The sequence below is a fragment of the Thamnophis elegans genome, chromosome 14 (genome assembly GCF_009769535.1).
Source record: "Thamnophis elegans isolate rThaEle1 chromosome 14, rThaEle1.pri, whole genome shotgun sequence".
Lineage (NCBI taxonomy): Eukaryota > Metazoa > Chordata > Lepidosauria > Squamata > Colubridae > Thamnophis > Thamnophis elegans.
In genome coordinates this window covers 43,890,030-43,917,349 of record NC_045554.1, presented here as the reverse complement: position 1 = coordinate 43,917,349, position 27,320 = coordinate 43,890,030, and the positions used below count along the sequence as shown (strand labels likewise).

At 38.9% G+C, this 27,320-nt stretch overlaps 2 protein-coding genes across 2 annotated transcripts in view; both read right to left on the bottom strand.

Moving 5' to 3' along the window:
- Positions 1-20,535, bottom strand: part of LOC116517487 (chromodomain-helicase-DNA-binding protein 9-like) — a 36,312-nt gene extending 15,777 nt beyond the window's left edge. Inside the window, 35 exon segments of the mRNA XM_032230459.1 lie at positions 590-749; positions 894-1,093; positions 1,573-1,720; positions 1,723-1,768; positions 2,747-2,811; positions 2,814-2,856; positions 3,343-3,522; positions 4,460-4,563; positions 4,566-4,598; positions 4,601-4,625; positions 4,730-4,925; positions 5,218-5,425; positions 5,823-6,081; positions 6,482-6,568; positions 6,571-6,627; positions 7,616-7,768; positions 7,770-7,793; positions 8,645-8,687; positions 8,689-8,719; positions 8,722-8,814; positions 8,817-8,884; positions 10,240-10,297; positions 10,300-10,360; positions 10,775-10,833; positions 10,836-10,911; positions 11,247-11,308; positions 11,311-11,332; positions 11,861-11,978; positions 12,521-12,579; positions 12,674-12,745; positions 13,345-13,466; positions 13,469-13,490; positions 13,632-13,743; positions 17,074-17,408; positions 20,118-20,535. Of these exon segments, the coding sequence (XP_032086350.1) occupies positions 590-749; positions 894-1,093; positions 1,573-1,720; positions 1,723-1,768; positions 2,747-2,811; positions 2,814-2,856; positions 3,343-3,522; positions 4,460-4,563; positions 4,566-4,598; positions 4,601-4,625; positions 4,730-4,925; positions 5,218-5,425; positions 5,823-6,081; positions 6,482-6,568; positions 6,571-6,627; positions 7,616-7,768; positions 7,770-7,793; positions 8,645-8,687; positions 8,689-8,719; positions 8,722-8,814; positions 8,817-8,884; positions 10,240-10,297; positions 10,300-10,360; positions 10,775-10,833; positions 10,836-10,911; positions 11,247-11,308; positions 11,311-11,332; positions 11,861-11,978; positions 12,521-12,579; positions 12,674-12,745; positions 13,345-13,466; positions 13,469-13,490; positions 13,632-13,743; positions 17,074-17,408; positions 20,118-20,156 (3,440 nt within the window). The 5' untranslated portion in view covers positions 20,157-20,535.
- Positions 20,536-25,958: 5,423 nt separating this feature from the next.
- Positions 25,959-27,109, bottom strand: LOC116517486 (chromodomain-helicase-DNA-binding protein 9-like). The gene is given in 3 exon segments (XM_032230458.1): positions 25,959-26,135; positions 26,357-26,928; positions 26,931-27,109. Coding segments are annotated over 3 exon segments (666 nt in total). The 5' UTR covers positions 26,947-27,109; the 3' UTR covers positions 25,959-26,057.
- Positions 27,110-27,320: the final 211 nt, after the last annotated feature.

Here is a 27,320-nt window from a genome sequence, read left to right as displayed (position 1 = left end):
AAGATTCTAGATTTTTTTTTTAAAAAAACAATCCTTAAAATATAATTTGATGGGGTTTCTTTCTTTGCGTATTTCATTTAAACTTAAACAGCTGACAGACACATAAAGTCAAGATATTTTGAGACATTCCCCAAAAGCCTGAAGGGAGAAGTTAAACCAACTGTGGTTCACTCAATCCAGAAAATGAATGGACCACTTTTGAAAATATATAAATACAGGAGCTTCTGCCTATATAATGCTCTCTGCTAATGCTTTAAAGACAATAGATGGCAATATGAAAATTTTATCAGCTGCTTCCAAACTGGGAGTTCAAAACGGTTCTTGAATGAGTAGAATATTTCTCCCAAATCATCTGGCCTAATTCTCTTTCTCCTTCTCTTACTTATTGTCAAGATATACTTGCTCATGGAGAAGCTACTGACTCAACAAAATCATTATCATTAACACTTAGCCTATTTCATTAAAATGCCAACATTAATTAACTCATTAGGTTTAGTAAAAGGATTTGTTTGCATTTCTAGAAGATATATTTTAAAATCACATTCATGGTTACTTTTTATAATAACCCAAGGCTTATAGCGCTACTTACTTATTACAGTGGTGTTTTATGTGCTTTTTATACCCATCATCTTGCAACAAATGTTCCGGATTGTACTTGCGAAGCCACTCGGCTTTATGTATATCAAATGTGCTTGTTTGGGTCTTAACTTTCTTTCCTTTTCTGCCCCTGGGGACAGGGGCTGACAAACCTAGGCCAAATAAGAATAAAAGGCAGGGACTTATATTTTTAATTACAGTTTATTAGAATCACATTCGAGCAACACATTCTTGGTTTAAAATGAGCTTTTTGTTTGCTTGCTTGCTAAGAGTAATATCCTCCCAAAGATGCTTACCTAAGTGATTCTGTAATTCTCGAGTCTGCCCGTTCTCAGTCGGAGTAATAAGATCCCAGATAAAACTTTTAATCTTTTCATCTCCTCTATAATGGACAAGGCAATATGCTAGCAGGGCTCGGCAAATTATCTCCACGTCTTGTTCATTTAGCTGTCTCTTGAAGCGCCCGTGCGATAAAATTTCTCTCCAACGACCCCACCTATTTCATTTTAATTTTGAACATTTGAAACAAAAGTGACATACTTGAGATGACTTTTTATGCATTAATGCCCAGTGTTCTTAATTAAATGTGTATTCTGGATCCTTCATTTCTATCAAGAGATGACAGGAATGGCAATTCACGTTGTCAATCACTCATTAGGATGCCATCAAGGATGCAAAGATCTGAGTAACTGTTATATGAATTTTTTTTTAACTATTCTATGCATTATACCTTACAATATTAACTGGATTTTTTTTTTGTCTATGATCAAGGACCATATAGCTTGATTTCAATATTTGCTGAATGATAAAAGTTTTGTGATCAGTGCAATCTCCTCTTACAAAACGCTACATTATCTTGTTAAATTACATTGTTGGAACCACAAACATCAGAAAAAGTAGGGTAAAGTGAGACAATATTCTTTTAAAAAGGCGTATTTTTCTTACACTGTTCCAGAGTAAAAGAAAAAAACTTACCCGTAAACTAACAGGTTTTTTTCCACCCTAAAGCACTCTGTTCTCCCGTAGCCACTGGAGCGATCACAAGATCTTCTAAGTTTTGGTTTATCCTCTCCTTCACTTTCAATGTCAGATAACTCAGCAAGTTCATCTTTTGTAGCATTAAAGGCCTTGTTTGCTTCCTGATTCTCGGGGTGTCAATAACCAAGCTATTCTGCATAATATAAACAAATGTGCATTTGAAAAATCTCTGCAGATTAATGCAGACAGGTTCCTAAAGCTCAAATTCCCAAAGATTTATGGTTATATAAAGAGTATCACAAGAGCCTATATAAACCAGGTTAAGAGTACATTTAATCCATGCCTTTCCCTTAAATCTGGGGAAAGGGGCTGCCCTTGAAGAGCATCTGGCGACTTCAGCTAGTCCAGAATGCGGCCCGCGCGAGTGATTGTGGGTGCACCTCGGTTCGCCCACATAACACCTATCCTCCGCGAGCTGCGCTGGCTACCTGTTGATCTCCGGGTGCGTTTCAAGGTGCTACTCACCACCTATAAAGCCCTTCATGGTAGTGGATCTGGGTACTTGAGAGACCGCCTCCTGCCAATTACCTCCTCGCGACCTATTAGATCTCACAGATTAGGCCTCCTCCGAGTTCCATCCGCCAGTCAGTGTCGACTGGCAACTACGCGGAGGAGAGCCTTTTCAGTAGTAGCTCTGACCCTTTGGAACGATCTCCCCGTGGAGATTCGTACCCTCACCACCCTCCAGACCTTCCGCACAGCCCTTAAGATCTGGCTATCCCGTCAGGCCTGGGGTTAAAGATTATAATCCACCCCCACCCGAATGATGAATGTTGTTTCTATTTTTAATTATGTATTGTCTTTATACGTCATTGTGTGTATTCCCCTTCCCCATAAGTTGTAAGCCGCCCTGAGTCCCCTCAAGGAAAAGGGGGCCTATAAATAAATAAATAAATAAATAAAAAATCTGTCTGGCTCTTCAAAGGTTCCATAAAGATCTGTTCATTTCAGATGGTTTTATAAACAAAGCGTGCATATAATTAAAGCAGTAGACTTCTAGTCAGAATACTGTTATTTGTAAAAAAAAATGCTCAAAGCTATTGCAATTAAAAAAAAATAGCCGCAGTAACTCAGCAAAAACACTCGTAAATTTAATTGGAAATATACTTACTCTACCACTGATGGCATCTATGTCTATTTCAGCTTTTTTGGCCCATTTCTGCCAGAAGTTGGGTCATCTAATGAAATATCTGTTCTGTTTCCAGATGCAACAAAACTAGCCTGAAATAAACAGTAAAGCACCATAATGTAATAATTCTTTTTAAGGTAGGGTGAATTATGTAAGATTGTATCTTAATGGTAGGAATGAATCCCATTTGCAGGATCAGATACTTTTGTCAATTGTTAGTTACACAGGATACAAATGTAAATAAGTGCGCAATAATGGATTCAAATTAGCCACACAGAATTATTTAGAGTTAACATCTCAGTCCTTTTTTTTCAGCTTTTCCCATTCTGAGTGCAGCTCCAGGGGTTTAAGAACAAAACAGGCAGTTCCAAACATTTTGGAAATTTTAAGCTCAACAAACAGAGTGTTCTTGAACTTAAATGCTACCAAAACATTCAAAACAACTCATTCTGTGCTCAAAGCAATTCAAAACAAAACATTTTGTACGTCTTTAAGAATATCAGGGCAGTTCTGAGCTCACAGAATTTTCTTAGTGCCCTGTGAAAAGGCACATTTAATACTTGCTGAACGGTAACTACCTTAGCGAATGTAGAGCCCCTCCCTTCAGATTCAATTGTGATTGTTTTTGTGCGACGTTGCAAGATTTGGTCAATATCTTCTTCACAGAATTTAGAGCCTTCATCCTCTTCATCCATAATGGCGCCATAGGCACCTCTTCGAAGCAAGTCTTCAATTTCCTTTTTGGAAAGTTGCTGAATCTGAAGTAGTAGAATTTGGATGCATTTAAAAGAGCAAGGAAAATAATTTTGTTTACTCAATGCCTTGCATAATAAAATACTTTTTGTTTAATCATACTTGTAATTTAATAAAAACAATTATTTCCATCCTTACTGGAATATTCCGAAGCATTACATTATTCTGGTATTTTTTAATATAGGGAGTCCTCGACTTAGGACCACAGCGGAGCCCAAAACTTATGTTGCTAAATGTGAAAGTTGCTAAGTGAGTTTTTCACCATCTTACAATCTTCTTGCCACGGATGTTAAGTTAACTTAACTGCAGTTAAGTTAGTATTAGGGTTGTTAAGTGAATCTGGCTTCCCTATTGACTTTGCTTGTCAAAAGGTCGCAAAAGGGGATGACATGATCCCGGACACTGAAACAGTCATAAATGTGAGTCAGATGCCAACTGTCTGAATTTTGATCATGACCACGGGGATGCTGTAACAGTTGTAAGTATGAAATGGTCGTAAGTCACTATTTTTCAGTGCCATTGTAACTTCAATTGGTCACCCGAACGAATGGTTGTAAGTCAAGGAATCCCAATACAGGCCTTTTTAGCAGTGCCACTACAAACAAAAACCCACTCGTGCTTTCTTATTTAAATAGATGCAGAGTTTTAAGGAACCCCAAGCGGCATTTTGTGGGCTCTCCTTTAAGTCAGAGACCTAAGGACGGAATGCAACATCCCAACCATGTTTACTCTGTTCAAGATAGTCAACCATCTAGCACAAGTTTGTTGCAAAACGAATGAGTCGTAATGAAAATAAAGAGAGCAAAGAAATATGATGCAAGGTTTTATGAGATGCGTCGCTTTTAAAATTTCCCCTGGAAAGTGGTTCAGGGAGAGGGAAGCACTTTTTCTTCCTTTCCATTTCGTGCTTCTAGTTTCTGTAAGGAACAAAGGGGAACATACCCCGCCAACGCTGTTTTCTCTGCCGCTCATGCTCTGCAAGACAGCTTTATCTAAGCCGAGCTTTAGGCTTGCTCTGTCAAACATTTCTCTCTCGTAGGAGTTCTTGTGATCAGCCTGTAGACTTTCACCGCCTTGTTTGGCCAATCCTGTGACAACGAGCTTGAGCCTAAGGAGACAGGACATCAAAACCCATCAAAAAGACACCCTGTCGCAATCAATTCATTCAGTTTCCTATAGCATGATTAAAACTGGCGGGTTGACAGGTTGTACCTGCAAATCGTTCTGAGGGTTCCAGTCTGAATCGAAAATGATACAAGTATCAGCTGCTGTTAAATTGATGCCTAATCCGCCAGCTCTGGTACAGAGAAGGAAAACAAACCGGTCAGAATCCGGCTTGCTAAATCGATCAATGGCAGCCTGACGTAAGTTTCCTCTCACTCTCCCATCAATTCGCTCATAGAGGTACCTTTGAAGTGTAAAAAAAAAGGAAGCAATTCAAAGAAAGCTCTGTTGGTATTAGAGTTAAGACTTCAGAGGATCAAATATCTAAGACTTGATATATAAGAATCAGTTGGCTTGTCAACTCAAGCTACAGGTGTTCAAATCCACACACCTTGAAGCTGTTAAGGTTGAGAAACACTAGCATTGAGGGCAAATCCACAGCTGAATATTCGTGCACAGCTCAGCACATTAACCAAGCGCATGGAAAAGCACTTACGGTGAGAGCTACATGGGTGTTTGCAATATGGAAAGCTCACCTTTTATGTATTAGGTAATCTTCCAGGATATCAAGACAGCGGACCATCTGAGAGAAGATAAGCACCTTGTGGCCTCCCGCTTTCATTTTTGGAAGAAGTTTATCAATGAGGACTAGTTTCCCAGCAGACTGGATCATTGCTTGCAGGTGAAAATCAGGAGCACTCTGACTATACGTTTCCCTAAATTCTCCTAAGATTTTTTCCTCAGCTCCTGTGTTCAGGAAAAGCAGAAAAAAAATCTTCTTCTGTTTCCAAGCACAGAAATATTATACAATTTTGCTCTGGAAGCACATATCAGAAACGGAGCAATAAATCCTCCACAATTTGCATAAGGAAATATTTACCACTGTTCATCATCCTCTGTCACTTTTATGAATGCTTCTCATGGAAACTGTCAGGTAAATCACTGTTGTTATGTTCTCCACAGAGAAACATATAATAATGTTATACAAAGCAACATTTGTTAAGTGGGTTGTAAACAAATGGATTCTCAAGGAGTCTTTCTTTAAGGAATTGATCCTAATTCTAAAGTCAGCGGTGACGACTTCACTATGAACAAGGCCTCAAGTAAATAAAAAAGGGTTTTTTTTTTAAAAAAAACATACCTACCTTTGATAAGTATGGGTGATTGCAGCATTTCCTGAGTTCCATCATGGTATTAACTAAGTTGGGCACGTTAGCTTGCCCTGCCCCTTTGGACAAAAATGCAAAGTTTTTCTCTAAAATAGCTCGATAATATTTCTTTTGGATATTTGTTAACTCCACTTCAATAATGGTTTCTTCCTTGGGAGCCAATTTCTTCTCTACATCTTCTTTCAGTCTTCTTAGCATCATCGGTTTCAGAATAGCCTGCAGCTTTTGCACCTACGAAGAACATAATAAGTAACTAAAAACCAAACAATTAGAATTTACAAACTGTTCGGTCACTACGCAAGGCTGCTTCAGGGTTCAAAGCTAAAAAGGCTGCTTGATGCCAATTTTTGGTAAGAGTCACAGACTCCCCTTTAATATTTTTTCTGCACGTATAAAACTTTTCTACCTGTGATTTTTTTTTTCCTGCCAAATTCTCTGTATATTTATACAAGAACCACAAGAAATAAAAATAGTTACATTCCTGAATAACTGTGACATTCTATAAAGGGTGCTGGGGAGACCATGAAAGAATTAATTTACTGGCCTGTATTGAAATGGGTAACTGATCATATTCTAGTTTCTGAATGGGTATGAATGTGAATCTTAACAGCGTAGCACAAAAGATTCATACCTGTTCTTCTGTTTTAAGGTCTCCAAATTCTTGCATGCATGTAGATTCAGCTGGGAATCGTAGAGGTTCAAGGAAGTGAAGAAGGCTCTGAATAATTCTTCTACAGTGTTTTGCAGTGGTGTGCCGGTCAATAGCACCTTATGCTCCTAAAGATGTATGCAAAATATATTTGACAAGAAGTTATAAACCATCTTTTGATCTAACTGTAATGACAAGAAAAATACAGAGTAACAAGAGTTGGAAGGACCCTTGGAGGTCTTTTAGTCCAAGCCCCTGTTTAAGCAGGAGATTCTATACCATTTCAAACAAATGGTAGTCCAGTCTCCTCTTAAAATCTCCAGTTATGGAGCACCCACAACTTCTGAAGGAAAGCTGTTCTACTGATTAATTGTTCTAACCATCAGGAAATTTCTCCTTAGTCCTAATCGCCTTGATTAGTTTCCATCCATTGCTTCTTTTTCTTCTGTCTTCGGGTGCTTTGGAGAATAGCTTGCCCCCCTCTTCTTTGTGGCAACCCCTCAAATATTGGAACGCTGCTATCATGTCACCCCTAATTCTTCTTTTCACTAGACCAGACATACCGAATTCCTGAAATTGTCCTTCGTATGTTTTAGCCCCATATGTCAATTTATAAATGTACACATATGCCACTTTATAAATAGTTACTTTAGAAACCTTGTTTTGCTTTTAAGTAATGTCATTTTATGCTAATGATTGCAAAATACAATTGAGCAACAAAACGGCATGTAATAGAAAAAAAGATGGCTTAATGAGTTTAAAGGTCAAGAGAATCTCGGCTATATTGCAAACGTAGAGATTCATGCAAGACATTGTTAAAGTTACATAGAGGCAAAGTTATAAAATAAAGTTAAGGAGGTAGAAAACACACATCCCTTCCTGATTTGTAAGCTGCAAAATAACAATAAATCTTTTGAGGGTGTGTAAATTCAACTCATGAGCATTCCAGCTTCCAAAGGACATTATGGTTATGGAAAGCAGAAGTGAGCAACAATAAAACACCAACTCAAGCTAAGAATCCAATGTATTCCTTGATTTGGAGTTTAGCATTCTACCTTCCGTGTGTATTCATCTCTTTTGATATAAGTCATATCTCATTACAAGATGAATACTCACCAGATTCATGAGTTTGAGTCCCTCCAGAAGTTTGCAGTTTCTGTTCTTCAATCGGTGTGCTTCATCAATTATACCACAACGCCATTCAATTGCATTGAGTTCAGGGACAGCCCCAAGAATCATTTCAAAAGTGGTGATAATGGCCTGGAACTTTGTAGCTTTCCCTAATGATGCGGCCCTGGGAGAATATAAATGAAAGCAAACCCAGTTTGCACACTTATTGCAAACTTCCCATTTTCATTGCATCTGCTAGTGAAGTGAGTGGCTGGGATAAGAAAGGAAGCTTTTTAAATTAGGTTGGCCCTCTGATGAGAACTGTACCAAAATGTACATGCCAAAACCACTCTCTTTTGCAGCACATATATGGGTAATAACCTGATCTAAAAGAGAAGAAACCAAAGATTCAAAAGGAAGTTGGTATAAAAAATTATCAGGAGTCAGGACTTGGCAGCACAAGGAAAGACCAGCAGTGTCTTAACAGGCGGCCATCAACACATCAATCACCAAACAAAAAGCATCAACAACCAGGCACTACATAATATTAGGCACAGACTAGCCCAAAGCCCACATTCTGGTAGATCCCTGAGGATGGGCTCTAGCATGAGTCTAAAAGCTGGGAAGACTAAACCTCTAGACCTGGTGACCAACCCAGATAGATCATATAATATCTCTATTTAAGTGTATCTAATTCTCAAGATGTCAAATATCTAGGCAAAGTATTTGGGAAGCATAATCTGACACCTCTAAATACAATTCTACAGGTTTTCAGTACATTCATATATTTCTTCAGGGCCTAAGATCATCTATTTCAAATACACTATACCGGCGGCGGGGGGGGGGGGGGTGCTCCAAATTTGGCAGCTGTAAGTCTTGTGGGCTTCAACTCCCAGAATTCCTCAGCCAGCCATGTTGGGAGTTGAAGTGCACCAGCCTTAAAAGTTGCCAGGTTCGGAGACCGTCGGCATTACGCAAGACATATACATCCGCTCGCCATGTTTATTACGTGTAGAATCAAGTGCAGCAAATTACCTGTGAATCCCTGAAATACATCTCATAGCGCTGTATCATTGCTGCTAATCATGCTTCCGTGATAGACCACAACATCAGGTCGGCCCAGGTGCGGAATTCTCTCTCCCAGTTGGTGATGGTTGAAAGCGGAGCAATGACTCAGAAGGGTCCTCTTATCCCGTTCAGAAGGATTCATAGAGGAATGTTATTGATTGGATGGTTTTGCCAAGGCCCATTTCATCTGCTAAAATGCAGTTTTGTCTGAAACACAAGTACACTTGTTGGGTACACAAGTACATCAGGAGGAATATATACAGAATAACAGAGTGAATGGAAGCCTGGAGGTCTTCTAGTCTAATCCCTGCTCAAGCGGGAAACTATACCAGTGATAGCAAACATTTTCAGCACCGATGCCCAAACTGGAACACCAGAGTGCCAAAAACTCAAAGGCCAGCTGGCTGGTGCGCGCATGCCTGTTTTTGAGCTGTTTTCAGGCGTCCTTTGGGCCATTTTAGGCTGTTTTTCAGGCTGTTTTGGGGCCATTTTTTATTTTTCCAGCAGAGGGCCAAAAGCAGCCTAAGAATGGCCTGCAAAATGGCCCAAAACGGCCCAGAAATGGCCTGGAAAAACAGCTAAAAGCAACCTGTTTTGGGGGCGTTTGGGGCTGTTTTCATGCAGTTTTTCCGGCCTTCAGCAGCTAGTGACGGCACTTGTGCCCACAGAGTGGGCTCTGCATGCCACCTCGACACCCGTGCCATAGGCTTGCCTTCACGGCTCTATACAATTCCAGATAAATGGTTGTCAATCTCTTCTTAAAAACCTCCAGCGATAAAGCAACCATAAGTTCTTGAGCCAAGTATTCCAATGGTTATTGTTCTCATTGTTAGTTCTAGGTTGGATCTCTCTTTAAGTGGTGCAGTGGTTAAAGTGCAGTACTGCAGGGTTACTTCTGCTGCCTGCCGGCTCCGTGCAATTTGGCAATTTGAATCTCACCAGGCGCAAGATTGACTCAGCCTTCCTCCTTCCAAGGTCAGTAATGAGGACCCAGATGGTTGGGGGGAAATAGGCTGACTCTGTAAACCACTTAGAGAGACTGTAAAGCAGTATGTAAGTCTAAATTGCTATTGCTAAGTGCTATATTTCACCCATTATTTCTTGTCCTTACCCTCTGCTGGCTTTGGAGAATAGGTTGACCCCTCTTCTCTGTGACAGCCCTTCAAATATTGGAAGACTGCTGTCATGTCACCCTTAATCCAGTCTTCATAAGACTGGACTAGAGTAGATTTGTTGGAATGAAATATCTATGCTAGATTTGGAAGCGTAGTTATTAACTGTAATTAAAAAGCAGGGATGAATTTGTGCTGCAAAAATGGCTGGAAAGACTCCAGAGATAGTAAGATCTGACTAAAGAACATTTCACATGGGTCCCTTGATTGCCTCCTATGCCTCACAATAAGATTCCACTCATCATCATATCCTGTGTGTACTAATTTTAATCATATCCCATTTTATTACTTTTGGTGCATCCGACAGTATTTCAAACCAGGAATACTTCAACTTACTTTAGAAACAGCTATATAAGATCAACATTACTTTACTTGGTTTAGAGAACATACCTATTATACCAATTGAAAAGAAGCCAGTTGAGACCTTCTAATTGGTATTCCCTGAGTGGTTGCCGTTTTTATATTCCCTGGACTGTTCTATTTTCTTCCATGAATTAGGAGGAGGGCGATCCTTGGAAATAAAACACAAAATGAAACTTCTTTGAAATTATCCACTTGAAGAAGAAAAAAAAAGAATGTAGGGGAGGGGGGGGGAAGGACTATGAAGAATATATCCCTGTAAATCTGGGACCCTGTAGACTAGCTTCTGAAATACAGTTGCTGAAATATGCATATTTATATGAATAACATAACAAATTAGCCTGCGTTTTTGTTTTTTTCATCAGGGAGAGAGGGAGACCCATCCCATCAAGCTTCAGGGTCTAACAATCCAATCTAATCCAATCCAATCCAACCCATTTCTTGTTTATCCTCGATGTCAAAGACCAGAAAAGAGATTTCTATATTTTACTTATCTGAAGGAGCTGAGATGGACCTCATGATACAATTTCTAGTAATATCTCAGTAAAATGGTTAGTTATCTTACCAATCGTCTTGAATCAAGCCGTAAAGCTTGCAGCTGTTCAAATTCTTCTATTTTCCTTGGTCTACATCTTCTTTCAATTCCCAAGTGCTGTCTTCATATGGCAAGGAACACCACTTTACTAAATAGTAAGTAACATGCTGCAGTAGGGGGAAAAATTACTTAGATTATCCACTCAACCATCAGGGCTCTCATGTATAATTACTGAGTATAAATCTTCATTAGATTGAGCTTCTTTTCCCCATCATTTTTCTTTTTTTTCTTTCCTACCACCCAGTTCTTGGATGTTCTGAATATTAAATTTGTTATTTACCTATTTATTCTGCCCTACAATTTATTTCTATAGCTCATGTATGGGTCAAGTACATCAGTATATACAGTATATGCATTAGTTTCCCAGCCATTGATTTATATATGAGTGTTGTTTTTAAAAAAATTTTAAAATATTTAAATATTTTTTTAAAAAAAAATATACCTCTCCAGTGTCTTTATCTTCACAAAAGGAGACTTCTAAAACCCGGTCTACTTCAATATATCAGGATTAAAAGGTTCTTCCTCCATCTAAAAATTAAAAGGGTTATAAATATGTGTATTTTATTTACCTGAACAAGATAACTCAGGCTTGAAATACAGACTGCTGTGCACTGTGATGGATTCATATTACTGGCTGCACCCTAATTATTAATAGCATGCTTTGAAAAAATTGTTCTCTTCCCTTTTTAAAAAAAGAAAAATCCATTTATAACATTCGACTACTAAAAATGAACAGCGCAAACATGTTCTTTGCTATAACAACACCCAAACTATAACACAGGGGTTCCTAAGCCCCAGTTCGTGGAGGCCGGGACATGCCAGAAACCGGTCAACATAAACAAGCAAAGCGCCATCCCTGGGATGCAGGCAGCATGCAAAACCACGCCCCCTCCGGTCCACGGAAAACCCTCTTTCCACAGAACTCGGTCCCCGGTGCCCAAAAGGTTGAGTGGGGAGGGAGCTGCTATAACATGACAAAGAGCAAATTGTATAAAGCCCTAACAATCAATACATTAATTGGTTTAGCAAGATTTCAGGGTGGGATTTTATACTCACATCTGCAAAAAAATGGGCTCTCTGTGCTTGCCTCAGCTTGAAACGTTTGATTTTCTGCTGGATTCTTTTGTCCTTTAAAAGCTGCTGCTCTGTAGCCCATTCACAGTGGAGGTAGGAGCTAGGATTACGAAAGGGCGTGGAACCGTATTATTGCAAGCAGGGGTTTTATGCAAGCTTTTACAACATTAAGACAACTTGTGCAACAAAAAAAAAGTTCGGGGGGTGGGGTCTGGGGTGGTTGCTAGAATTTTTTGCTGGAGATTTAATTTAGAGCATTTATTTCCTTGTTGTTGAACTCTGGAGTGAGGTCAAAGGGCATACATAAAATAGTGCACCCTTATTTTAGAATTAGACACTCTACCACAACATGCACCGGATAGGAAATTCCAAACTATGGATTTGACTCATAAGCAGGAATAAAATGTTCTCCTTCCATTTGCTAACTGCTAGTGTGATATTGAGACAGTTCTACATGGTCAAAGGAATTTCAGAACCAAGGACAATTCTGTTCTATGGTTGCCTGACTTTAAAAAAATTTTTTTACAAACTCAAGTATAAAGGCATGCTATTAATTTGGATAAACACTCCAAAATGTAGAACTTATGATTTTAATTAGATGTGATGAAGTAGTCAACCAAAACAGCAATTTAACTACAATACTTACTAGTTTTGTATTTAACAAAAAATTCTTCTGCTTCTACTGACACAGTCCCAGGAATCTGAAAATGTACATCATATATCCCGTTAATATACATTTACACATTTTATTTTAATTCTGAATTTAAAAACTCATGAATACCTCCATAATTTTACTCACTTCTTTTTTCTAATTCTGGAAGATAAAATTTTATCTACAATTGCTGCATCTTCTTCACTTGGATTCTCCTGTTTAGATGAAAATATGAACAACATTTTAATCATACAAGAATTATCCCCATCAGCGATGCCGTAGGAGAAGGAATTACTTAGCAACTAAAGCACTGTGAGTGTGTATTGTGACTCAAGAGTTTCCACCTGGTTATTCAATGTATGGCAAACAAAATCCTTGACACGAAGTTCTGTTTGTACTCTTCCTTTCAGTGAACAAATACTCATATATTTTGTTTTGACAATACAAGGATATTCTGACAACAGTGAACTCTGACAGCAGTGGAATAGCTAAGTGTATGCATTGTGCATCCAGCCCACAAAAGGCCCTTTGAGTAAAAGGATTTAGAGAGCACCCAGAACACAATGCACCATGTATTGTTCTCACACACCTAGTGTTCACCTAGGCTGCTTCTCAGGGTTGTTCCTGAAATCATACTGGGGCTCCCTAGTGCAACACAAGAGATGTTGAGTACAGTATCACACTACAAAGCATTTTTGACAAAATGTATCTGTAGTTATTGTTGCCTAGGTAGAGAATCCCCCCAATCTGTCCCTCAAACTTATATATAAGGAGAACTGCAAGACCTAAACTGCCCAGTTAAGATTTTACTTACGACAAATAATTGCAAAGGCTGCTCAGCAGGCAAAGGAGCAGAATTTTTTTTTATTTTTACAGAAACTCTGGTTTCTTCTTCCGATTGCTTTCCTTCACCTTCTTCGGCATATTTCTTCCTTTAACTTGGCGATTCGATCTTCTTTTCTACAATAGATAGGACATTACCTTAACCCAACATTTACAATTATTTTCTTTCTGGGTTCTTTTTTAAGGATTGGGAGTAAGATAGGCTGACCTTAAGTTAATACCTATTTTTTAAAAAAGACTGCTTTAAAAAAAAAATACCTGTGAACTTTCGTTTTTGAAGGGTGGCTGAGTTGTCTGTTTAGCATCTGACATTTCATCTGAGGAATCAATTTTTCTCTTCTGTTTTTTACCCAGAGTAATAATAAGTTTGCTGTTTTGAGACAAAAGACATGGTTACCAGTGCACAAAACTCAAGCCAGGATGGGAATATGAAACATCAAGTCACATTATACAAAGTTTTCTTACTATTATTAAAAATGTTTTTCTGACTATTATTAAAATTAAGAGTGCTTGGTGAGTTTAATCCCTGAAAGTAGGATATTATTTTGTAGAGAACAAATTGAAGGAGGAAAAATCATTGTCTGCTCCTTGAAGCATTAAATATTTTACATATAAAAGCCACTTAAATGAAAATAAATGTAATGGATGTACATTGTATATGATGATGATTATTATTTACTCACAATCTAGAGTAAGCAGAACATAACATTTCAGGTTGACAGTTTGAGTTTAACCAAGTAACATAGAAATGATTTCGTTACTAACATCCAATGACTTCATAAATGTAGGGGAAAATTATATTCTAACGCAACAGCATTAATTATATTTCTGCGTTTATACTCAAAAGGTTACAGAAAAGAGCAATATTAATCTCATCCCGTCTCGCTTTTAATCAGAGGGCTGCAGAGACATATAATTTTCCATATTTAAAATCTGACAAGTGCTGCTTTTCATTGCATTTTTAAAATATTCACAATGTGATTACAATCCAACCCCAATTTAGATAAAGAGATGTCCTTAGATGCATACTTTACGTATTGTAGATTGGATAATTGCACACCATGTAGAACTGAAAACTGGTTTAGAAGAGACCTTTCTGTCGATCCAAAGCCCTGCTGCCCGCATAATTTGGCCTGATTTTATATACTGTAAATGAATATACACTATTCATTTGTTGCAACTAATACTGTAGTTGTAGCAAATGAATATCATACATAATGTATTTTTACATTATGTCTATCTATCTATCCATCCATCCATCCATCTCATATAAACATGACTAGCCACTGGAAGATAATTTAAAAAAAAACATGATATGTAAATGGCTCAATTTCAGCTGCATTACATTAAAAGAAAGAAATGCTGTTTTAAATTATAACCTTTTATGCCTGAATTAATGAAGTGCCAGGTAATATTAGAATATTCATCAAGCTTACAAATTTTGCCATTTTTAACATCCAATTATTTCTAGACACAGAGTACCTAAAACCAACCAAATAAGCAACAAAGAAACAAACAAATGACACAACCCAATTCAATTTTCTAACTTTACAGGCATGAAAGATTTAAGGACAGAATCTTATAGAAAAGATATTAAACCTGATCTGCACTTTTGCGTTCCTTAAAAAGAGTCTCAAATGTACATCTCCTGTGAGAGGAAGCATCCATATAGTCATCAAACCATATGGCCCAAGAATCATGTATCTCTCCAACTTTTCATTTGCAATACTGAATACCATAATTGGATGTGGAATCAAATAACATGCACGTGACATATTTGTCAAGTTATAAGGTTACATACTGCTAATTGAAAATAGATGAATAATTAGCATTCATAACTTCAGAAATCAAGGTGATGTTTTTAACCCAAGTGAGACCCGTAAAGATATTGAATGCCGTAGTGTCAAAGAACAAAACACTAAATAGAATTTAAACAGATTGCACAAATAATTTTCTGTTTTCCTGGGGGGGAAACGCTACTTCCATTATTGCAAGGGACGGGAAACTATGGCCCTTTTATGATCTGTGAACTTCAGCTTCCTGAGTGTACTGGCTGAGGAATTCTGGGAGTTGAAGTTCACAGATCGTAAAAGGGCCATAGTTCCTTCCCCCCCCCCCCTCCTCGCATTAGAGAATCAACTTCAGCAGTGGGCATGAGATGGAGGCAACTGGGAACTAGGTTTCGTGCTACTTGTAAGCAGGCTACGTGGACCTGCCCTTCGAGTAGTTCACGAAATCCATTTACAGACAAAGTAAACAATCGGCCGACAAATCCCTACCTGAAAGCATGCTTTAAGCCACATCCTTTATCCTGCCCTTCCATTTTTTAATAAAACAAGCGCCCCTTAATCATCAAACTACAGCTGCCGCAGTCAGACCATGCTGGCAAGCTTCCACATCGCACATGATTCATCCTGCCAACTTCATGACTCATAATTCTAAAATCCACCTAGATCAAATCCATGTCTGTGGGCCTCGAACAATCATGGACGTGCTTATCCAAAACATAATCGCTTGTGTTACCTTGCAAAAATGGACTAAGGTTAGTGCAAGCCCACTTTTTAGCCATGGAGCTCCCTGGGTGATTTTGTATCCATCATTCTTTCTCAGCTCAATTTGCCTCTATAACCTGATTGTTTTTGGATAAAATTGATGGGGTTTTTTTTGGGGGGGGGGGAGCATGTGGGTGTAACGTATACTATGTTATACGTAGTATAGTATATGTAAAATAATATGTAATATAAACCCATAAAAATATTAAAAAATCACAAGCCTTTTTAAAAAGTTTAATAATTAATAACTAATTGACAAAATCTCCCTCTCTTATTAGATTGAGGGATGTACCGAACTAAATTTGAGTGGCAAATACATCAATTATATTAGTAGGTCCAACCCATTCTGTGGTGATTTATTTGACCTTGGGGGATATCTATCTATCTATCTATCTATCTATCTATCTATCTATCTATCTATCTATCTTCTATCTGTCTGTCTATCTATCTATCTATCTATCTATCTATCTATCTATCTATCATCCATCCATCCATCCATCCATCTATCTTCTATCTATCTATCTATCTATCTATCTATCTATCTATCTATCTATCTATCTATCTATCTATCTATCTATCTATCAACACACACAGAGAGATATATGCATTGCATACAGCACCATACCATGTTTTCCCCAAATAAGATCTTATTTTCTTTTGACCCCCAAAATAAGTGCTTGGCTTTATTTTCGGGAAACTCTTATTATTTTTGAGGTGCAGGAGGTGGCGCGTGTGGTCACCTCATGGCTGCTGTTGTGTTGCCATATTTTTGGGGAGGGCTTATTTTAACACATGTGCTCAAAAGCCCGATTGGGCTTATTATCCGGGGAGGTCTTATTTTCGGGGAAACGGGGTAGAATATATATTGCATACACCACCATAGAAAACATTTATTTATTACTAGATTTATATCGTCCCCCAATTACCAGACGCTGAATAGTTCAAAACTGGGCTACAGGCTTAGTCAACATAACATATGTAGAATGGGTTTACTTTTACTGATCTAATTTGTCATCACTATTTCAAACCTTGAACATTGTCTTGGTTGTATCGACCAGATCATCATCATCATCACTACCACCACCACCACCTGAATTAAAGTTCTACTGAAAACAAAAATACACCGATAGGGCATTGAGCCAACTTACCCAATTTTTGCCCTCTCTTTAGTTTTGGAAGAGCCAGTTTTGGGCTTCCGGCTTTCTTTGTCCTTTGGTTTGGATTTAGCTTTTCGCCCCTTTTTGTCTTCCCTCCCCTCTGCCGAAACACTTGGGAAATTTTCTGGACTCATGACTCTCGGGATGTTTCTCTCCCCTCTCTCTTTCGCTTTGGCTATCGCCTCGGATATGATGCGATTGGCTTTCTCCTGCTTGCTTTCGGATTCCACTTTTTTCTTCTGTTTCTTCTCCAGCATTGATTTCACCTGGGTATTCTGCAGCTTAACGTATACCCCGGGACCATCTGCTTTCTTGGCAGAGGGTGGCTGCAAGGCAAAAAAATAAATTAAATAAATAGGTTACTCGTCTTAGATAAAAGCTATGCAGATGGAATCAAAATCTCAGGTCAAGCTATATACGTGGACCTCAAAGTGATGGTCAGCAGGAATTGCTCCCAAATACAGGTAGACCACAATTGAGCCTAACGTTTCTGTTAAAGAGAGTTTTGCCCCGTTTTGTGACCTTTCTTGCCACAGTTTTTAAATGAATCACTGCAGATGTTAAGTTGGTAACCCGGTTGTTAAGTGAATCTGGCACCCACCCACCCCCCATGGACTCTGCCTGTCAAAAGGTTGCAAAAGGGGATCGCATGACCTTGGGACACAGCAATGGTTGCGAGTATGAGTCAGTTGCTAAGCGCCTGGATTTTGATCCCAGGCTGCTACCAAGGTCATAAGTGTGAAAAACGGTCGTGAGTCGCTTTTATTTTCAGTGGCATTGTAACTCTGAACGGTCACTAAATGAACTGCTGTAAGCCGAGGACTACCTGCACGTGATTCCAAGCCCTGAATTAAAAATCCTAGGCAGGTTTACGCAGAATAAATGTGTTCTAAAGGACTTGCTTGCTTCCAAGTTTACAAGCGCAGTTCAAGAAAGCCGTTTTCAGTGGATGGAGAGGAAAAGCAGGGATTGTTTGACGCCTCCAAAGCTTTCCATACCTGAATCAGCCAAAAAGGGAAGGGGGGTTAGGAATATCTCCACTCTTTTCTGGCGGTTCTTTTTAAAACTTCCTCCCTCGTTCACTGCATTAAGGGGAGAAACCTCTCTAGCAGAAAAGGCCTTTTAAAGGAACGTAAGATTTTCAGCAATGAAAGGATGTTTTTGTTCCCAACTTATTTCCTCCACATAGGATCAGGAGGCCTGAACTGTTTCTAGATGTTAGGCTTCTAGAACTACATCCGATACTTATATGCAGATTAAATAAAAAGGGTTTGAATTGTATCACAGGTTTGCTAACAAATCATTTAATTATCATTTTAAAAAATCATAAAAACGGGATTGGTAGAAATCATATTCCTTGACGAGAGAGAAAAAAATCCAATACTCTGATTTCTCTGCAGCATTTGGAGGGGGGGGAAGGATACCTAACTTCAGCTGCAAGAAAATGACTTCATGTGAGGCCCATTTTTTTGCAGTAAAAACAAAAACAAGCATCGACACGTTAAAGGCAGGTAACGTTTTAAAAGTATTTTTCCTCCATTGCAAAACGGTAGTCATACTTTAAATATAAAAGGTAGCCGAGTTGCAAATTGTTAAATCAAAACAACGAAGCCCAAACGTATTTTGGGTTTGACAATTTTTGACTTTGGGATCTGAAAATTCTCTTCCATAAAATGTGCAGGGCTCGAAACCTTCAGAGTCTGGGGGGATTAGCTGAGCGGGCACAGAGATTTAGAGCACAACAGAAGACCAGCAGCTTTCTAGACAAGGGTCTAGTTTCTAGTCTTCAATCACAATTGTGGGTGGGCCAGTGTAGCATTCCTGCTGCAACTGCATTTATCCATATTCTCCATTTTAATTTTTGCTTCCTTCTTTTCTGCTCTATTTCACCCGAGTCACAAATTTACCTCTTGCAGGCCCACTTATGTTCCCATCGCTGTGCATACAGAAATACAAAGGTTGTTTTAAATGTATTTTTGTACCACTGCTTCTCAGTTATTCTCATTCTCACCTTCTCCCTTGAATTTTTAAACGGAATAACAATATTTCTTAACAGCACTTTTTCCTCTCTGAACAAGCAGAATAGCGTAGTATAAAGAACTCCAGGGAAAGGAGCGCTAGTACATCATCCACTGCTCTAAGCACTGAGTGAAGTTAAAGATGTCAAGTGATGTACCGATGAAGCATCAAGGAAAAAAAAAATCACATACTTACATAACACACAAGTTAACGTCATAACATAATCTGTACGTAAAGCATTGTTTTTACATTCAGACACAAGGCATTTGGGTCAAATAGACTTTCACTGCAACGCTTTCCCCTTTTACACTTAGATGATCCCAATCAATAAGTTATGAAAATACCCTTTGTTTAAAATTTCATGTATAGCTGATTCACAGGAAGCAGTTCAACAGTCTCTTTTGTTTGACCCGTTGTTTCTAAATGTACCCAGATTGAAATCCCTGATTGCAGCATAAACAATTACAGCAGCCTTTCGGAGACTGCATGGAAGACAGTTTTTTAAAAAAGCACAATGCAAGGAATGGAAAGAATTTCCTATCCAAACAGGGGGGGCAAGGGGGAGGAGAGAAAGGGGGTGGGGGAAAGAGGGAGAGAAAGAGAGAGAGAGAAAGAGATAATAATTATGTTATGTTCTCACCCATAAATGTGCCTCTCACTACAGCAAAGGGGAAAGTCAGGAATTTCCAAGTGCATTTTCAGGACAATTCCAGTTCGCTTCACTGGATACATATTTTTTTTTCCCCTATAAGAGCCTCATCCAAGCCCTTAACCCACAGCGCTGCGGCACCAGGGAGAAAGCGGGGCTTATGATAGCTCAGTAAAATGCCATCTCAAGGCCAGCAAGCTACAACAAAAATCACCCAGATTCGAGAAAACAGCAACAAGCTCAAGATGGCGATACAGGCACGACTCCCGTAGCAGCAGCAGCCAGTAATAAGGAAGGTTATTCAATCCCATTAGCCTTTTAGCCCAAAGAACCCCTCCTCCTCCCACTCATTCAAGCTTTCACTTACCCTTCCTCTTGGCCTCTTCACTGAAGACATTTTTGGCATGAGACAAAGGTTGCCCTCGGGTTTTCCACCACCCGAGGAGGTAGGTTGCGTTCAAGGGAACGGCATTGAAAGGAGATTGCTGAATGGCCTATTTAAGCCAGCCAAGAGCCAAGGCAGAGACAGCCTTCCGCAAACACACATTGTGATTTATCAACATTTTTTTTTCCCCTGGACTGGCATTTAAGTCTCCTTCCTCTCTGCTAGACAAGTACACCTTCGGCCATCCCGGGGCGACAGGCTCTAAAAATAGCTTTTGAGCAGAGAGCTAGCTTCCCACAAAACACCAAAAGAAACGAATGCACAAAGCATCAAAATGCATCGGCGGCGTGAATATTAGAGATGTCGTTAAAAAATACTGACTCCTTCTGCGGAAGTAGGCCAGCAGATGGTGCTACCAGTTATTATTCCATTAGACTCGGCAATTTAACCCTCGGTGGACTGTTCTTCCCTACATGTGGCAGTAGAGTTAACTCTTCATCCTTCCACCTTCTGCAAGAGCTGAAATAATATCTACTTTTCTGGGTGACGTATATAAGGAGTGTTTAAAACCTGAGGAATAAATGTTTCGGTGGAATCCTGTCATTGTTTTGCCAGATGAGTTATTTTTGTAACTATTATTGCACAATATTCTAGTATCAGATTTTAACTTGATGCTTTCAGAAAGAGTTTATTACAGAATTATTTTGAACTGGTGTTTAAACTCAGTTTCTAACACTTTGTCTAATCCAGAATTAATCTTCTATCTTCTTTTTATTCTATGATATTTGGGGACAATAGACAATCAAGGATATTTCCTAAAATATCAGTCCTCACATTTTTGTCAAGGAAGGAAATAAAATATTTATGATAGTGGCAAAAAGAGTCTGAAGCCATGGGTTTTGTAAAATATTAAAAGCAAAAGGTTTTAAAAATCATTTTTGGGTTGATCAATATGATTATGTCTTACTAATATGGAATCGAATTAAGACATAGTTAACATCTAAAAGTGATTTGCTGCTGTATTTTTTTATACATAACTCTACTTAGAATTTAAGAATTTTGGTGTAAAGTGAATAAATGAACCCCCTTCCTCTACAAACAAACCAAGAAAACTCCAGGGCAGGTTTAGTTAGAATAATTTGTTACATCCTAACTACCTAAAAATCAAAACTAATGAACAAACCACAGATTTGGGTTCCAGCTTGCTGGAATAAGCACAAGCCAGAGGTTTCAATTTAGATAACACTGACAGTCAGTTTTACACCATTGGAATATTATGGACAAGGAGAAGGATCATATAACATTTTTGATGAACATCAAAGTCCTTTCTCGTTTAGCCCAAAGTAATAATATGAAGGCAATCATAGTCTTGCTTATGGTCCTGGAAATCTTCTACAAAACATGGTACTGTCTACTTTGAAGAAATATTTCTTTCAGAACTCCGTCATCATAACACTTATGATAGCAAAGCCACGTTTACATATGAAATCTCAAAGATGAAAAGAGTGGAAAGTAAATTGCAAGATCATACTACAGAAAGAGAAGATCACAAAGCCCAATGCAGAAGGAATGCTGTAAACAGTATTTAAAGAGTTACACACACTATTTATGAAACCAGTGGAACTATTGAAGTTAACAGATTTTCCTTAAATGGTTGCAGTAACAAAGAACAAGGCTGATGACAATTGACCAAATTACACAGAAATACATTAAAAAAAACTTTTCAAATTCCCAATTGTGGATGTTGAATTTAAAAAAGTACAATCTTAACAAATTCATTCTTTTGTAAAATAGGACACTTTTGTTCATTGTTTATTAAGTACTTCAAGGGAATTATGAAATGCATTCAGATTCAGAGAATTCTTAAGTATATTTTCAAGCAAAAGTTAATGAATTTAACAGTACTTGATTTCAAGTAAAAACAGGTTCAAGGGATAAAAAGATAAGACCAATTTAGAGAATTTGGGGAATAAAAAATAATTAGATGGTCATATCTGATGCTTATTTCAGCTGAACTCATAATTGGCATCCAGTTTCAAGAGGGTTGCCTGTCCTGGCCTATTGATTCTCATGAACTAATTTCAAAAGAAATATTATATGTAGATTAAAACATAGTGCAATATATAGACTTTATCTACATTAGTCAAATTTCATTTAGGGGGATATTTAACAAACAAAGATATAAACATTCATTCAGTAAGGGACAAATGACTGAATTTGCTGGACTCATGATAAACAGGCTCACAAACTCTCCCTTTCTCTTCTCCATTGAACACAAGTTCTTTCTTCTATACATGGCAAACTATATTCAATTTTAAGGATGGTTTCAGACTTGCCAATTTCATACTATAGTTTCTATAGCTGGCTTGTTTCATAATTAAGGTTCAATACAGTTCAAAGTTCTGTTGTAGTTCAGAACTATGATTAATAAAAATTAGTAATACTTCACATTAGAGAAAAAAAGAAAAAAGAAAAAAGAGGCGAGAAAGAAGAGTTCAAGCTTTGTTACAGATTGCTCTCATCACTTCCTGGGCATTTTTTGGGAACGTGACTAACAGAATTCACACAAATTGTCATTTTGGATGGGACATCTGAAGTTCACACACATCTTATGTATGCTTTTATAATCACAGTATAAAAGGTACTTCTTATATCACTATGCCTCTGTTTCAGAAAACCATTCATTGACAGAATCATGTTAAATCTCAATTCAGAGGCAACTTTGACTTGTGCTTAATCTGACTTTGATCCCACTGCATTACTTTTCAGATATACTGTTGTGAACCACGAATTCCAACTTATTACGCTCCCTTTTCCCACTGCTTCCTGGAATCCACTTCCTGTTTATACTTTGCTTTAAGGAGAAACAGAGGACGCCAAGAGCATGAAAACTACTGTTAATGACTCTGCTTTCAGTTACTGAGTTTCCTGGCAGTGCAAAGCAGCTTCTGCAGCACAGGACAAGTAATAGCCCAGGATCATATTTCAATTCTGGCTGCCAGTTCAGGACAAGAAAACTTTCTCCTAATGCATAACTGGCGACAGAGCGAACCACTGCCTTGAGGATTCCAAAAGTAATATATTCATAAAAATCCATGTCAAGGTTTTTTTTGCAATACATTTATACTGCAATGGCTAACTTGTACATTTCAAGAGAGTTTGGAAACTGGTTATCTGCTAGCTTTTGAGCAAAGTAATATTATGCAAATTTATGCAAATTTATTTCTCTCTCCTCTAGATAGCCTAGACCTTTCTCTATATGCCTTCACAAGAACAAGCTGGTACTAAAAATATTACACACGCTGTTCAACTCTTAACATATAAAGACTTAAATTATTAATGGATAACGTAACTCCTATTAATTTCAATAGTCCTACTCTAAGTTTGACCTATCCTATTTCCCTGAAAATAAGACCTCCCCAGATAATAAGCCCACTTGGGCTTTTGAGTGCATGCGCTAAAATAAGTCCTCCCTGGAAATAAACCCTTCTCGAAAATATTGCAACACAGCAGCAGCCATGAGGTGACCATGCTCACCACCTCCTGCACCTCAAAAATAATAAAATAAAACCTCCCTGAAAATAAGGCCAGGCACTTATTTTTTTTGGGGGGGGGGGAAGAAAATAAGACCCTGTCTTATTTTCGGGAAAACATGATAGTAGCTGCATGCTATATATTCTTAGTTATTTATAGGCCATCTTATGCATTCTTCTTTTGCAAAAAGTTTTATTTAAGTATTCCTACTACATTCACATATGATTTGATCTAGAGGCACTGGTTGCTTAATATTTTATAAAAATCTTTAAAAAGTACGTGCATTAAGACAATAACACTGACTAAATCATTAGCTTTGCATATCTGATATTCAGGTGAAATCAATACAGATGCTCATGCCTGCTCAACATTTATTAAATAATTAGAAAACGTATGATTTGTAATGGCCATCCAAGGAAGAGAGAAGCTATGGTATAGAATTTAAGAGTTCTAAAAAACCCATACCCCTGATTTTTAGTGATAAAACATTGCTTCTAGGACAAGACTTCACAGTCATGTCCTCAAGATATCCTGTGGCATATTTCAAAGTAAAAATGTGCATACAATATTCCATCTGCATAGTACTATACTACCTGGAATTATATTCTGTCTACAAATGAACTATTGATACTAAAGGGAGTATTTATTTATTTGTTTTATTAAATAGCACTAGTAACTGACTGAAAATCAACATAAAGTAGGCTAAAAATCCCAAGGTCAACTGGAATACTGGAAAGGCAGCATTTCTGTCAATTCATCCACATGTACCTGTTTATGTGTTAGCTGATATTATGATTTAAAAGTTGTATGCACAAGATCAAAAAAAGCATACCTGAACAAAAATTTTTAAAAGAGATTTGCTTGGGAGGCATCTAAAAACTTTTAATGTATTTGATTAGAATATCAATTTGTTGTTTTATTTTTTCCAGTTTACATCACAAAGCTCAACAGTTGGCAAAACTGGAAGTACAAACTGAAAGCAATCTGTCAAGCCACATAGATCAAATTTAAAAATGTGTGTTTGGTGATCTGCAAAATATGGCAGAAAACTGCAGTTTCTGAAATGGACATTTAAATTTCTTATGCTGCTTGGGATTTATTCCACCACAGATAATTAAAGCCTTGTTTAACAAATCTCTAGATTTACACAGGCATAAATATCTTTCATGATAGTTACTGGATAGTTCTGATCTTGCCAGACAGTGTTGGCCAATAGCATAGTAAAGAATAAACTTTATGTCCCGGCACAATACTGCTCTAGAACAACCCCATGGGTGCTTTTCCAAAGGGCAAATGGACTTTCTTTGTTGTCCTTGAAGACATTTTGCTCCTTAGCCAAGAAGCTTCTTCAGTTCTGACTTTCAGCTCAGCCACTTCAGTGACCCTAGGGTCTTTCAATCAGAACTGAAAAAGCTTCTTGGATGAGAAGGGAAACGTCTTCAAGGACAATAAAGGAAATCCAGTTGCCTTTGGAAAAAGCACCTTTGGGACAACCATGACCTGGATGACTGAGAATCTCCATAGACCACTGGTGGGTTGCAGGCGGTACGCCCCGGTGCGGGCATACCGGAGCCTGCTCAGAGCACCGGATACCGTTCCAGTGCAGTGCTCTGGAGGGCTCACCCACCCGCCCGAGCTCTTTACCGGTCTTTTAAGTCTTCGGCGCTTCCGCACATGCACGCAGCACGTACAGCACCTACGTGACACTCCGCTGAGCAGCTGGAGCCTCACGGAGGCGGTAAGACACATGCGTGCGCTGCTTGTGTCCATGTGGACTACGTTGGGCCCAATCCAACCGTACCGGTTGGAACGGGATCCGGAACCCATCACTGCCATAGACACTCTGCAACCATACTGTTACTTACCTGGGCTTGAGCACTGATGTTCCTCTGCTCCGGCTGATGTAGATGAGAAGCAGGAGGATACCAAGGATGGTTGCAGTTTTGAGACTGAGTCGGAAGAAGGTTGGCTTGTGGGACAAGGCGCTGTTCCAGCTGATGTTCTAAATCATTACTTGGGGCATCCTGAACAAAGGCAGTTTCATCAAACTGGGGAAGGAGATCTTCCTGGAGAAGCGCTTCCGGGTCAAGTTCTGTAAACGATGCACTTTGAGACTCCACCTGACGGAGCAAATTCTCATCCAAAGACGGAAAACCATTGCCCTCTATGGGATCGCTGAAGTGGCTTAGCTGAGGACCCGAACCAGGAGGGGTAGAGAAATTCATGTTCACCGTGGATAGCTTCGAACTACTGAAGGTGCCCTGAGGTTGTGCTGAATGCAACACGTGGAAATTATTTGAAGTCAGCGATGTACTTGAATTGAGGAGGCTCTCTGGATCTTCTTGTTTGGTCCCTCTTCGAGTTGCGAAAGCTTCGCTTCCCGAAAAGTCAGGCAGAGGGTGCGCTTGCTGGCCAACAGAAAGAGTTGTGGAAGATTGAAGAAGACTGGAAGGAGAGATCTGGTTGCTATTGTAGGGAAAAGGAGGAGAAAACTGGGTGTTAATAGAGCACGACATGATCGCAGGAGAGGGCCCGTCGTAGCTTCCTTCTTGATTGCCACTGAAGTGGGGCGAGTTATTCCTACTCTGGGAAAAAGGTGGCATAGAGATAGACTGTTGTGATTTGGATATGTCAACAGCTTGGGAGGGGCGGGGAACATTAGTTCTATGTGAAACGGACGCATTCACCTCCATGAAACCATCAGGCTGATTCCGCGTGTTCTCTCCTGCGTTCACGCTTGGCGGCAACTGCAACGAGGCACACGGATGATGCTGTTCGCTGGCCTGAAATAAGGCAAAACTGTGGTGTGCTACAAAGCTTTTGTTCTGCTGCATAGACGGCGGGGGCCCTTGATGGAACGGAGATCCGTTCTGGTTAGAAACGCTGCTCGAGGTCTGGTGGCCCCACATCGGGCTCCCGTCTGCTACATCGTCAGGGAACAACCCATTCGTTTGAGTTTGCGGATGGACAGGAGAGCAACTGAAGTCGGAATGCGGGGATAAAACGCTTCCGACCGGGCTGCTGAAGGACTGACTGACTTGGAGTTTCAGAGAGTCGTACTGGTTGAGATGCTCGTAATCGTTCATCTTTTGCGGAGTGGGTGCCTCCTGCACGTGGTTTAGAGAATCAATCTGCAACGGCTCAAACTCTGCGCCCAAGTTCAACTCATCAACCAGGGAAACAGGCCCCGCTTGGACAAAGGCATCATCCGATAATCCTTCCAAGGTATCGCTAAAAAGATTGGCATCATCAAAAAAACCATCATAGGGTCGGTCATCTTGATACAGTTGTGCTACTTTGCCACTACCACAAATGGAGTTAGCGAGTCTCAGAGTAGCACAAACACCAGTAATATATTTTTCTCAGTGGGAAGCACTTCATCTAAGCCATGTTGACATCCACCAGCATTTTTGTAGAAATAAGATCTTGCAGTGTTTTAAATATCCTAGGTAAGAAGGGGGGGGGGAAAGCAGTTAAACACTTTGGAATATCTTTCAATTACTACGTATTAGATTTTTAATCATTATATCTATTAGTTGGCATTTAAATACAAATAGGACCTTATACAATAAACATATTTTAAACCCATTAATTACTTAACTTTGTTTCAGTCAGGTTTTTTGATACATTTCCTAAACAATGTATACTAAT